General features: G+C 37.6%; 3 protein-coding genes and 1 long non-coding RNA gene across 4 annotated transcripts; 2 read left to right on the top strand and 2 right to left on the bottom strand.

Moving 5' to 3' along the window:
* Nucleotides 1-442: 442 nt before the first annotated feature.
* On the bottom strand, nucleotides 443-1,150 carry LOC132314015 (agamous-like MADS-box protein AGL62). Its single transcript, XM_059812942.1, has one exon. It carries the CDS (start codon nucleotides 1,079-1,081, stop codon nucleotides 500-502), a length of 582 nt encoding a protein of 193 aa, XP_059668925.1. The 5' UTR covers nucleotides 1,082-1,150; the 3' UTR covers nucleotides 443-499.
* Nucleotides 1,151-1,330: 180 nt separating this feature from the next.
* Nucleotides 1,331-4,083, top strand: LOC132314006 (putative pentatricopeptide repeat-containing protein At5g08490). Its single transcript, XM_059812934.1, has 2 exons — nucleotides 1,331-2,576; nucleotides 2,712-4,083. The coding sequence occupies exon 2, from the start codon at nucleotides 2,882-2,884 to the stop codon at nucleotides 3,476-3,478; it is 597 nt and encodes a 198-aa protein (XP_059668917.1). The 5' UTR covers nucleotides 1,331-2,576; nucleotides 2,712-2,881; the 3' UTR covers nucleotides 3,479-4,083.
* A 2-nt stretch (nucleotides 4,084-4,085) lies between these two features.
* On the top strand, nucleotides 4,086-8,523 carry LOC132314025 (uncharacterized). Its single transcript, XR_009483474.1, has 3 exons — nucleotides 4,086-4,219; nucleotides 4,759-4,893; nucleotides 8,141-8,523. It is a non-coding gene; the product is annotated as an uncharacterized LOC132314025 (long non-coding RNA).
* A 1,039-nt stretch (nucleotides 8,524-9,562) lies between these two features.
* Nucleotides 9,563-11,899, bottom strand: LOC132313997 (F-box/kelch-repeat protein At1g30090-like). The gene is made up of 2 exons (XM_059812926.1): nucleotides 11,728-11,899; nucleotides 9,563-11,539 (listed from the first exon to the last, which is right to left on the bottom strand). Exon 2 carries the CDS (start codon nucleotides 10,996-10,998, stop codon nucleotides 9,781-9,783), a length of 1,218 nt encoding a protein of 405 aa, XP_059668909.1. The 5' UTR covers nucleotides 10,999-11,539; nucleotides 11,728-11,899; the 3' UTR covers nucleotides 9,563-9,780.
* Between the last annotated feature and the right edge of the window lie 282 nt (nucleotides 11,900-12,181).

The raw sequence follows: 12,181 nt of genomic DNA, 5'->3' as shown, positions 1-12,181 counted from the left end.
CTGGTAATTGAATAGGGAATTCTGACAAGCAAGCAAGCATGTCAATACATTTGGAAAGGGGGCACAAACAAAGCAAGACGCGGCGGAACGGGTAGCTACTATAACACACACACACACACAGCGAGAGCACACTTCGAGAGACTTGTGTTGGAACACCAATCCTTCTTTGTATAAGATTTCCTCCTAGTCATGGTGGTTTACAGACAAGTAGTGCGAAAGCGGAGCATGGATTTGGTGGATTGGCACCTGATTTGGCAAAACAAAAAAGCATAGCGAGAACGGTGAAATTATTGATTCGATATAAGTATGATAACCATTGTATGCATCGACAGAGTTTCAGTCAATTTGAAGTTTGATTCTTTTTTTTATCAAATTTCAGTGTGGGCATGATTTTAGCATTGTATAATATTATTGCTGCAAAAAGTAAAAGCACAGGCAGAAAACTTCATTGTCAATATCAAATTCATTTTATATATCAAAATCACACACTGTAGAGACCCTAATTGTTAATGATCTGATTGAGAAAATCAAGATCAGACTCAGTAAAGTCAAATTCTAGACCATCGCTAAAAGGATCGATATAAGAATAAGCAGTCGTCATGGGCATCTCATTGGATGAACAAGCACTCGCCATGGTCATCTCATTGGCCCGAGCCACCACGTTCTCCCTCAAACCTTCGAGTGCAGTCATGTACTCCTCAAGCTCATTCAACCCTAATTCATCAATCCCTGCGTCCCACCAAACCCTATCCCTATCTTCCATCACTTTTTCTTCTTCATCTTTCTTGCCTTTGCATTTGTCCATGACTTCCTGATCATGATGATCACTAGGGTTTTGGTAGAGAAAGCGGTTGAGGACGGCGTCCACGGATGGGGTTCCGAAGGAATGAATCCTCCCGGCGTTGGGGGACTTGACGATGACCGCAACATTGGCACCACACATTGCACTTAGCTGAGCAGCCTTTTTGAAGAGTCCGCCCCTACGCTTTGTGAAAGTAACCATTAGACGGCTTGAATTCTCTATTTTCTTGATTTCGATCTTTTTGCGCCCCATACCTTTCTTCTTCTCCTTCTTCTCCATTAAGCAACTCGCACACAGTTTGATAACACACTAATACTAAAACTTACACCGCACGTCTATATATATATATATATAAACAAAGTATAGAAAGAAAGAAGAGAGGTCTTCCATCTATATATAATAATAATGGTGGTATGCAAAGTAAAAAAAAATTAACTCCACTTGTAACTAGGATAAAAAAAATACTCCTCTTGTAACTAGGGTATTAAAATAAAAATTTCCACTTGTAACTAGGATTAAAAAAACGGTAGTAATTCTTAAGTTTGGTCTAATTGTATTATTATTATTATTATTATTATTTTGGATTGAATTGATTTATTTACCCTCGTTATTATGTTGTTAAATTATTTAAAATATATGAACATGTTAAATGACGCTTTCGTTTAATAAAATATTCCTTTTTTCTTTTTATTTTTAATTTGTTTTTCTCTTTGTTTTTCTTTTCCCAGTATTCCCCTCTTCTTCTCTCGCCTTTCGCTCTCCTCTCCACGGTCCACCTCCTATCACCATCGCCACTAAGCACCACCACCGCCCTTTAACCACACTGATTGAAAATTGGAATCCAGTTTTCACATATCTGGCAACCACCGGCCGCCACCTAATCAAACGTCGACATTAGGAAAGTCAAATCCTAATCAAACGTCGGTGCGGTCGGTTCCGTGTTAGGATTCCGGCCGCGATCCATTCTATGACATTGGAAAGTTCGCGAAGCACTGATAAGGAAAGGTGAAAGGTAGGGCAGATTCTGTTCGCATCCTTCGGCCCTGAATCGCTGCTTCAACCACTCGCCGGCTGTACTACTTCAATTCGTGATTCTCAACCATCTGAATTTACCAAATCTTCACTAATGTGATGTGAGTTTGGGTTTAATATTTGGGTTGCAGCTTGATGGGTGTAAGCGCTGGTTTCATGCCACCGGCGTCTCTCTCCGACGAGAAGAGTAGGAAGCAAGACGAAGAGAATTTGTTGTATATTTACGTAAATCACGGATCATTCAACAAATTCACGGCCAAACGGCCTGTGAAGTCAGACCAGATATACAACAATGGTTTGTTGTACCCAATTGGGAAGTAATGGTTATGATGAATGAGATGCCCTTGTTGGTAGGGTTGAGAGAAATAACAATACCATTTTTTCTTTTCCATGTTAGCAATGGTGGTGCGTTCTAATTAACTTTTTTGTGACTTCTGATATCGATTCTCATTGTTTTCTCACCAATGACTGATAGGATTTGGTCTTTGTCATACTCTAATTTTTAGTTGCAGGTAAAGGAAAAACCCACCCATTTCAATCTTGTTGTATTGCCAGTGACGGAGTGATACAGAGTTTTCTCAATGTATTGATGAAACCCATGACAGAGAGTGTTGTTTTAAAGGACTGGTGTGAATGAGAAGAAAACATGGTTGAGAATATGCTTGGACTACAACTCCGATGCCAAGCATGATGAATGAAGCTTTTTCCCTTTTTCCTTCGAAAGATACAATTTTCAATAATGGTGAGTGGTTGAAAGCATTAGAGTTATTTCATGATTTGCTGTCCGTTGAGATGACCAAACCGGACTCTGTCACTCTTAGCAGTATTCTTCCCGTCTGTTCTCATGCTTTTTCAATAAAATCTGGTCTTTTGCTAGGGAATATTGGACCTACTCTTGGGAATGCAATAATTGATGCATATGCTAAGTGTGATAACGTAGGTTATGCATTGAAGATTTTTGAGAGCTTATCAGGGAAGAGGAATGTGGTCACGTGCAACTCAATGATCTCAGGATACATAAATTTTGGTTAACACGATGATGCACGCATGATATTTAACAGGATGTTTGAAATGGATCTCACCACTTGGAATCTAATGGTTCGAGTCTATGCTGAAAATGATTGTCCTAGTTCAGCTGTGAGTCTGTTCCATGAGTTAAAACGTCATGGAATGAAGCCTGATGCTGTGACTGTTATGAGCCTCCTTCCCGTTTGTGCTCAAATGGCCTCAGTCCACCTGCTAAGGCAATGCCACAGATATGTGGTGAGGGCTTGTTTTGAGGATGTTCGCTTGAAGGGAGCTATTTTTGATGCATATTCAAAATGTGGGAGTACAAAATGTGCATATAATCTCTTCCAGTCAACTCCGCAGAAGGACCTGGTTATGTTCACGGCTATGGTTGGAGGATATGCGATGCTTGGAATGGGAGAAGACGCAGTTGGGGTTTTCTCTCACATGCTTGAGTTGGGTGTAAAACCAGACCATGTTATAATAACTGCGGTTTTGTCTGCTTGCGGTCATTCTGGCCTGGTGGATGAAGAGTTGGAGATTTTTGATTCAGTAGAGAAGGTGCATGGGATTAAACCAACTAATGGAGCAGTATGCTTGTGTAGTGGATCTCCTTGCTCGAGGAGGTTGAATTGAGCTTGCCTATTCTTTTGTAATTAATATGCCCATTGAAGCTAATGCCAATATAGGGGGATGTATTGTTGGGTGCTTGTAGAACCTACCACGAGGTGGAAAAATGTTTTTATTGCTGGAGATTCTTCTCACCCGCAGAGAAGTAATGTTTACAGCATGTTAAGTACATTGGATGAACAAATCAAAGAGAAATTTCAGTTCTGATTAATCGACTCAAAAACTAGCATTTGCAGTGCCCTCAAAAGCAGGCATGTGTTATTTACTCGAAACCATCATTTATTGAATTGTCTAGAAATCTAAAAGACAGAATTGTTAATGTGCTCTGGTGTGAAGATGCTCAAATCTACTTGCTTAAATCTTCTCTATCAATCCTTATTACTGAATATTCTACTACACTGTACTTGTACATTAATCTTTCTTAACTCGAACTAATAAGATGGATGATTTGGGTGTAACTGAATCATATGGTTTTTTGCTACTACAAAATTTAGACCTTTTCATAACAGTATGCTGTCTCAACCCAAAGGAAATTCTAATATTGAAACATGTTAGTACTTAACTTCAATCAACCTATATTCTTGTAGACTCATGCTCTCTTTTCCCTTTTTGTAGGTCAATTCACATTTTGGCAAGGCTTCTAAGTGACAATGCCATGAAGCCTGGACTTTGGCCATGAATTTCTTTTCCTGGCCTGCAATGGCACATGCGCGGTGGCTGAGCTCACACATGGGCCTAGGAGGCGAGGTGAGTTTTCTCAAGAAGTTTCAGGGAAAGTTCCTTGCTATATCTCTATCAATGTTTATATCTCAGTAAAGGAATTCAAGATTCTCAACTCTATGCATTTCCTATCTGGATTTCTTGTCATACGATTATTAATAAATGAATGTCATCTCTTTCTTTGTGCACTAAACCAAGGGCGTCATGGCACTTCATTTGTTGGAGCATGAGAAACTAGTTTGCTAACCATGACGTTATTATTATCTCAAATTGTAATATTTCGAAATTTGCATCCTGAATATGTTATTTGTGTGTGGAAAAAAGGATGATCTTGTGCCCCTCTGTCCTTCATTCTTTAAAAAAGTAGGATCTTTTTTTTCCTTTTTCGACACATACTTGTTTTCATATACCAATTTTTAGAGTAGACGAGCGGAAACATACTTCTTTTTGATACATAACCTTTGCATAATTTGGCCATGTATGAAATTGTGAATGACACTACAATTACAGATGCTTTTTCTCTGTTTTTTTTTTTTTTAAAAAAAAAAAAGTTCTATGATTGACAGGTCTGCCAATAGTGCTAGCTTGAAGGAGGCACAACTATGCAAAGAAATGCCAATGACCAATGAAAGATTTAGCATTCCAGAGTGGGGATTGCTCTGAAGCACTTGCTCATCTTTTTCCAGTTCCTCCTCTTCAAGGTGGGTGCTTCCAGCAAACTGCAATAGAGATTAGTTATCTTAGAGTTCATGAAAGATTACCCTATATTTCCTGCTTCTGTTTACCCTACATTTCCTGCTTCAGTTTAAATTTATGTAAGTATAGCTTGCATTACTAAATGAAAAATAAAATAAAATGGATGGAAAATTCAAATTTTAATATTTATACTTTCAAGATATAATCTAGTACAATAAGGCAAATAATTTTGTTCTATAAAACTTACAATCTCGACCACCAATGGGACTATTTGGTTTCTGTAGACCACTCTCTACTTTGTTTCATTTGATAGTTGAAAGTCTAGGTGACAAACTGGCCTGAGGCCCCGTTGATAGCTTCATTTCCTCATTTTGCTGTCCCAGATGCATTAGTTAATTTGTAGTTACACTGAAATGAGAACAATGTCGACAAATGTCTACCTCATTATCTAGAATTTGAACATCCATTTGACATATACGTTTAGAGTAGGGCAGTCTCTCGTTTGTTTTCAGTAGCGATGTGATCCACAGAACAACAATAGTGGGTAGAAGAGACTTGACATCTTAAAGTATCCAATTAATGTAGAAATGATATATTGATCTGGTTTACCTGTTCTTTTAACTTTCATATTACTTAAATATTTAAAAACAAGTGATGAGATGATGAATAATGCTACATTATTCAATTAACATAGAAATGATATATAGATCTGTTGACATGTTCTTTATTTTTCATATTTCTTAAATATTTAAGAACAATTGATGAGATGGTGAATAATGTTACATTATACATGGTTAGAACATAGTGAAAATTTTATGGTAAGCTCGCCATCATATACTTTACCTTTCTTTTTATTTACTTTCTTTACAGAAATGTATCACATGCAAATCTGAAAAACAGTATGCATTGCATAACATGCCACAATGGTTGACGGGACTGTCATTTCACACTGATTAATTGACCCCATCAATAACCGAACTGTTTGTGATGGGAAAAAATGATACTTAAAAAGTGATTTATGAGGCCGATTATTCTAGCACTGTTGCAAGATGCGTGTAACGGCTGCAAAAGTCTAAATTACAATAGTCACCTGTTTGGATAGGCTTGAATAGGCTTACATAATTTTATAGATTAATTATAATGACACCCCCTAAAGTTTTTCATAATAACAACCATATACAAGGTGAGTTTTTTTTTAACAATGACACCCCTGTCAAAAAATGAATCCAAACAATTCCTTAAAAGATGTGAAATGTCAATATTACCCTTAAATATTTTATTATAAAATATTAAAATTCTTAAATGACACTTTTACCCATCATTAAACCTTACCAATCTCTCTCCTCTCTCGCCTTCTTTCATCAGAAGTCCTTCTCTCTCTCTCCCTCTCTCTCTCTCTATATATGTATATAGTATATTATATATAAAAATATATGTGTATATCTTGAATCCAGACAACACAACACACTACACCACACCACCAACCCCAACTTCACTTTCATCCCACCGTCCTCCACCAACGCCAAAGGTATTTTTATGATACAAAAATAGGGAAAAAAAAATAGTAATAATACCACAAAAATAAATAAAAGGGCATTCACACAAGAGGGAGTGGAGAGATGGTGAATTTGGATGGCGGATATGGACACGCATAAGGCTGTCATCTGGACGATAGAGTCGGTGGAGTCGCTGAGATTGCGTTACCGATTGCCGACAAGCTGTTGGAGTTCCACACTTTTGTCCTCAATCTGCTTCCTGGTACCGGCTTCACATTGCAGATCTCGGAGATCGGCGGGAAGAATGATTCAGCTTGTCTGTCTCGGTTGTTTCCCCCTTCGCCGCCGCCGACGACGGCTCCATCAGCGGTGGATGGTGACGAAGGTGGGTGGTGGTGGTTCGCCGGATTACTTCTTAGGCACATGAGGAACCGGCCTAACATCTTTTTAATTGAAATCTCAATCAATATCATTCCCGGTGAGCTTCAAAACATCAGTACATTACATCATCCATTTTCTAACCGAGACCCATCATCTTGGCCTAAAAGCTTCAGCGAACTAAATCGATACCATAAATATCCAGCGTGCATCAATCCGGTGAAGAGCTACAGTGAACTTCTAATCATCACCGTCCAAACCAGTGAAGTTCCGGTGAGTTTCAGGTGCGACAAACTTCATGGTGAAACAAGAACAACCGCGGCCAAACCCTAACCCTAAAAACCCACCACTAAACTCACGACCTCTCCCTTGAACCCACCACCAAATCATAGCCCTCTTCGTCCCTAAATCCCTCCCACCACCGTTGCCACCATCACCACAAAGAAGTATATAGGTTTTGGTGGCGGCGGCAACATCCATGAGTGATTAAAGTGTGTATAACGGACGATATTGGAGAGAAGGAAAGAAAATAGTTTTTCTTTTTCTTTTTTTAATTTTATTGATAAAGATTAGAAAGGTAATTTCATTACTCAATTTGGTCAATTTATAAGACAAAGGGTAAATTTGTCAATTCAAATGTGGCATGCAATCATTGGGGTGTCTTTGTTACCTTTATCAAATTTTGAGGGGTGTTATTGTTAAAAAAAGGCTCAACTTGTATATAGTTGTCATTATGGCAAACCTCAAGGGGTGTCATTGTAATTAACCTTAATTTTATTATTTGTCTAACAAATTTCATTGTATTATATTTGTTCAACATCATCATCATTCCTGCCCTTTATACCATATGTACATGTCTTCTCTTATATTTAAATTTTTTTAAGACGTTTTTATTACTTCATCTCAAGAAAACTTTGGTCTGCCTCTTCGTCTTTTGCCTTCTAAGATTAAGATGTTTTGTCCAATATATCTCAATGGTTTTGTTCTTTTATTTGAGACCATGAACTTTCAGAAGCTGATATTAGTGATTTCGCGGACGAAAATAAAGAACAATATTGTTCACGAGCTTGTTTTAACATAAAACTTTTTCCTAAATCATTATTGCATGGTGGTTGCCAAAGCATTAGAGCTTGTACTTTCTTGTCAGCTGCATGAACTCATTAAGCTCTGTCACATATTCTTCAAAGCACGGACAGGCCCTAACTAATGAAAATTTTCCTTTTTTGTATTTTTTACTTATTAATTTTATTTTTTGATTTATAGACCTATAAAATTTAAATTTTACTCCCCTGACATTATAGAAAAATTTCACTAATACTCCCACAATATTTTTTTTTTGTTAAAAGTCGCTCCCACTCACTCACTTTTTCTGGGTCAGTCCCTGTCTTCAACAGGACAGGGTGGGGAGATCAAGAGTGGCTCAAATCGAATCAACCCTCAGCTGGGGCAGTTTCAAACACAGAGTAGTCAGATTTCATTTGCAGTGTAGCAGCCTTCGGTTGGGGCCGTTTCAAACAACCAGGCACGGTTCAATTAGAATGCATTTTTATGCAACAAAGAACAAGAATGAAGTCCCATTCCTATTGCATATATATATATATATATATATATATATAGACATTTCTAATGATTTGCCTGGTTTTTCTAAAAATGTTAACGCCCCTGAAAGTTTTATAAAATTCTGGTAAATACAAAGGCAGAAGTGATGTGGCTGATTGAATTTCTGGATTTGAATTTACGATAAGAGATTTGTGCGTGGGCACACTTCCTGACTTGAATAATATTTAAGTCTTCATCTGTTAGGATGTTGTACTCCTTCCTGATAGATAATGTAGACCAATAAACTGCTAGAATGGAGTACACCCTCACTCTCATTTTTAATAACTAACAAACGGACACCTAATTTTTTTATTTTTAAATTTGTAATTAAAAAGAATGCTTTCATTTATTATTGGTTTACATAAATGGCTAGAAGAAGTCTCAGATATAACAAGAGCAAATTAATCTCTCTTTTTTAGTCTTTTTTAGGCCTGAATTAATTAAATCTGACATTTCTTTGATACCGACATGGTCCGATACATTGATCGGGTACATACTCGAAATGTCCAAAAATCTCAATTCAAAATTCTAATTTACTTGCTTTTTCTCAGCAATCAAACAAAGCAATAAAGCAACAGAATCAAACTGGTGCATAATTATAGTTCCTGAAAACATAATCAACCGGAAAAAGATTAAAGTGCTTTTTACTTCTCAGAACAGAAAAGAGACACCGGGTCATTCCTCTATTTTAAGAAATCACTTGGAAAGTAGCGCCTTAGCAAATGATTTGTCGGTCTTCATTTTAAACCAGACTTTCAATTACCCAACAAATCAACCAAAAAGAAGAAGAAGAAGAAGAAGAAGAAGATATATATAAATATAACAAAATCAGGTTGATCCACATCCCAAAAAGAACACATAAGCACATCCAATAATAATAATAATACGAGAAGAAATTTCAAAATCGAAAGGAAAGGGAAATGCATATTGATATTATAAGGGAAGTTTTTAATTAAACAGGTAAATAAATTTTCATTCATTTGAGAATCACATTAAAGACTTCAGATTGCAAAATCAAGAGCTTGAAACATACGTATATTCTAAATTGCATTGATTTTCAGTTCAAGTAAATCATCAATGAAATAACAATCTCAAACCTTTTCAATATCAGCTAACATTAATTGAATATTGGACCAATTCTGGTTTGAACATCAAACTAATGGCTCCATTGCTCCGATACCTTGTTAGAAAGAATAGTTCATCCAAGAATACCAGAATACCAGGACACACAATTCAATTAAGGTTGAAACGTCCACAACATGCATTTGAACAAGAAAGTGAGAAGGAAAAAAAAGGCCTTGTGATTAGTACACCTGAACTAATAACATTAAGAGCCATTTCACACAACTTTCATCACTCAACAGCTTTGACATTTTGGTATGGTTACAATTTACGCAGAACATTATACTTAAAAAGAAATTAAGCAAACAGAACCTGTGCACTTGAAGGTGTGAGTTCGGAGAAGGCTTCCGGTGCATCCACCACTTGCCACTGAACAGAAAAGCTCAACTTTTTCTCACAAGTGCTTTCTGGTTCCAGCCTCAAGATATGGCCCACAGCAACATGAAGATTCCGACCCACAACATAGATCCTACAATCACAGCAACTGACAGTGAAAGGCTTGCATATCTGCTCCGGTAAAGGAGGTCCTACTACTCGTTCCCAAGAATCAGTGTCTGTGTCATAAACCTTAAGTTTTGTTCTTTCATGCTCTGAAACCACAAACAAGTGCCCGTAAACCACAACACTGGAACCAGTCCAGCCTTCTCTCAGCCCAGCAGCCATATTCTCCCAAAGATCAGTTCTTGGGTCATAAATCTGACCCCTAGGTACGAAATAAAAAGGCCAAAACCATCCTTCAGTTACAAGAAGCTTTCCGTTGAGAACTGCTGCATCATAAGAGGTCATGTTGGTTCCCATGCTTGCAACAGGCTGCCAAATCCCCTTAGCAGGGTTCATTACTTCAGCTGAATTAAGCTCGAGGAGATTTGTGCTATTTCCTCCAGCCACATAAATCATCCCATCAATCACCCCACTAGCAAAAAATGCCCGTGCAGTGATCATCTTTTTCAACGCAGTCCAACGATTCCTCTGTATTTCATATTTCAATACCAAGTTGATGGGGCAATCCACATCAGAAACCACACCACCACAGACGAAAATAACACCCTCGTTGGGGATGGAAACACACCTAAATCCATGGGGGCAAACCTTGTCCTTGCAAGGCATTGTGGGGATAGTATGCCAAGAGAAGTGGATGAGGTCAAGAACATGCCACAAAATTTTTCCAGTGCATTTGTGGAAGGCAAACACAAATAGCCAAGGGTCATGAAACCCAAGTTCCTTTCTCCGGGTGAAGAATCGCTCCTTGTTGCCTAGCAATAGATACCAACGCTTGCAAACAGCCCTGCAGGCCCCATGGCTCTCAACTGGAAGCCGGAGGAGACAATTGAGAGCGATATCATCAGAGAGGCCTGGAATGAGGGGTTCTCCCCTCATACACAATTCCAATTCCAAAGAAGGATCCGACAAAGATGATTGTATTGCAGCTAACCTAAACTTTGGGGATAAGGTCATTTGGGAATCCCCCAACTTGTGCACAGGCACCTGATGCGAAGAAACTCGAACCCGCTGCATCTCTCTCTCTTAATCACAAGCCTCAAGAACACTAAGGGAGCCGAATTGGGAATTGGGAATTCCTTTCTTGATATGTTGTCTCTTCAAAAGGGTGTATTTAAGAACCCTAATAAATAAATTCACTATTTTTTTTTATTTTTTATTTTTTTTCGGAAACCACAAGAATCCCCAAATCTTCAATTGAAATCCAGCAGTTCCTTTTCCAGAAAATCCTCTTTAATCTCATAAGAAACGATTCTAAAAATCACAAAACAAAATGGAGAAATTAAATAATCCCATTTAGAAAACCCAAACATGAATTCATTCATATGCCTTCAAAGTCAACAACTTTAATTCGCTCCCTCTGTACATGTCATTCCAACTTATTCCCACTTTAACCTCTCAACCCACAGACTTCATTTCCACTTCAACCTCCAAGGACACAAAACATTAAGAGGTTTCTAACTCTTAATGAAAACACACACCTTCAAAAATTCAAAGCCCCAGATAATGGATACCTCAGAATCAACCTATTCTATCTTCTTTTTTTTCCCTCAAAAATCTGAAAACCCACAAAGGAAACCCAGTTCATAGATCAGATACAGATGGGTTTTCAATGGTTTCTACAAATTAATAGCTCAAAAAAGAAAACACAGTACCAGAAGATGAATAGTGCTATATAATTCAGAGATTAATAAAAAAGACTTGTCTGAAAAAAAGAAAGGAACGAATCTATACGCATAAACTTACAGATATAAAGATAGATGAGAAGTTGTGTGAGGATGGTGTGAGTTGATGAAGAAATTTACAGCTCTGGTTTTCTTTTTTGGGCCAAAGATTGATGAGCCAGAAGGCCTTTCTTCTTCTTCTAAAATGGAATGTTATTTTGTCCACTTCCGTAATCAAATCTGTATGTGGCAAATATGAAATATGGTTCCAATTTTTCCAGCGAAATACATTCCCCACGCGCCGTTCTAGTGCGTGCCATGGATGGCCAAATCATAACCATATGTTAATATCCTTTGAACTTTTTTAATTACCTGATTTGTCATGATTTTATTTCTAACATTTATAATTGGGAAAATTGCATAAACCCCCTCTACTTTTTATTTTTGACATTAAACCTCTCTCCAAAATTTTTTAACATAAAACACCCTTTAACATTTTATTATTATTGCAACGCTGCACCCTAATGACCAAAATG

Source organism: Cornus florida, unplaced genomic scaffold, assembly GCF_030987335.1.
Source record: "Cornus florida cultivar Cherokee Brave unplaced genomic scaffold, ASM3098733v1 CherokeeBrave_3.0.0_Hap2_Chr01, whole genome shotgun sequence".
Classification (NCBI taxonomy): Eukaryota; Viridiplantae; Streptophyta; class Magnoliopsida; order Cornales; family Cornaceae; genus Cornus; species Cornus florida.
This window is presented reverse-complemented; position numbering and strand designations above follow the sequence as displayed.

Bases quoted from the DNA above. Each gene is read 5' to 3' on its own strand.
- LOC132314015 (XM_059812942.1), bottom strand. From the start codon at position 1,081: ATGGAGAAGAAGGAGAAGAAGAAAGGTATGGGGCGCAAAAAGATCGAA.
- LOC132314006 (XM_059812934.1), top strand. From the start codon at position 2,882: ATGATATTTAACAGGATGTTTGAAATGGATCTCACCACTTGGAATCTA.
- LOC132313997 (XM_059812926.1), bottom strand. From the start codon at position 10,998: ATGCAGCGGGTTCGAGTTTCTTCGCATCAGGTGCCTGTGCACAAGTTG.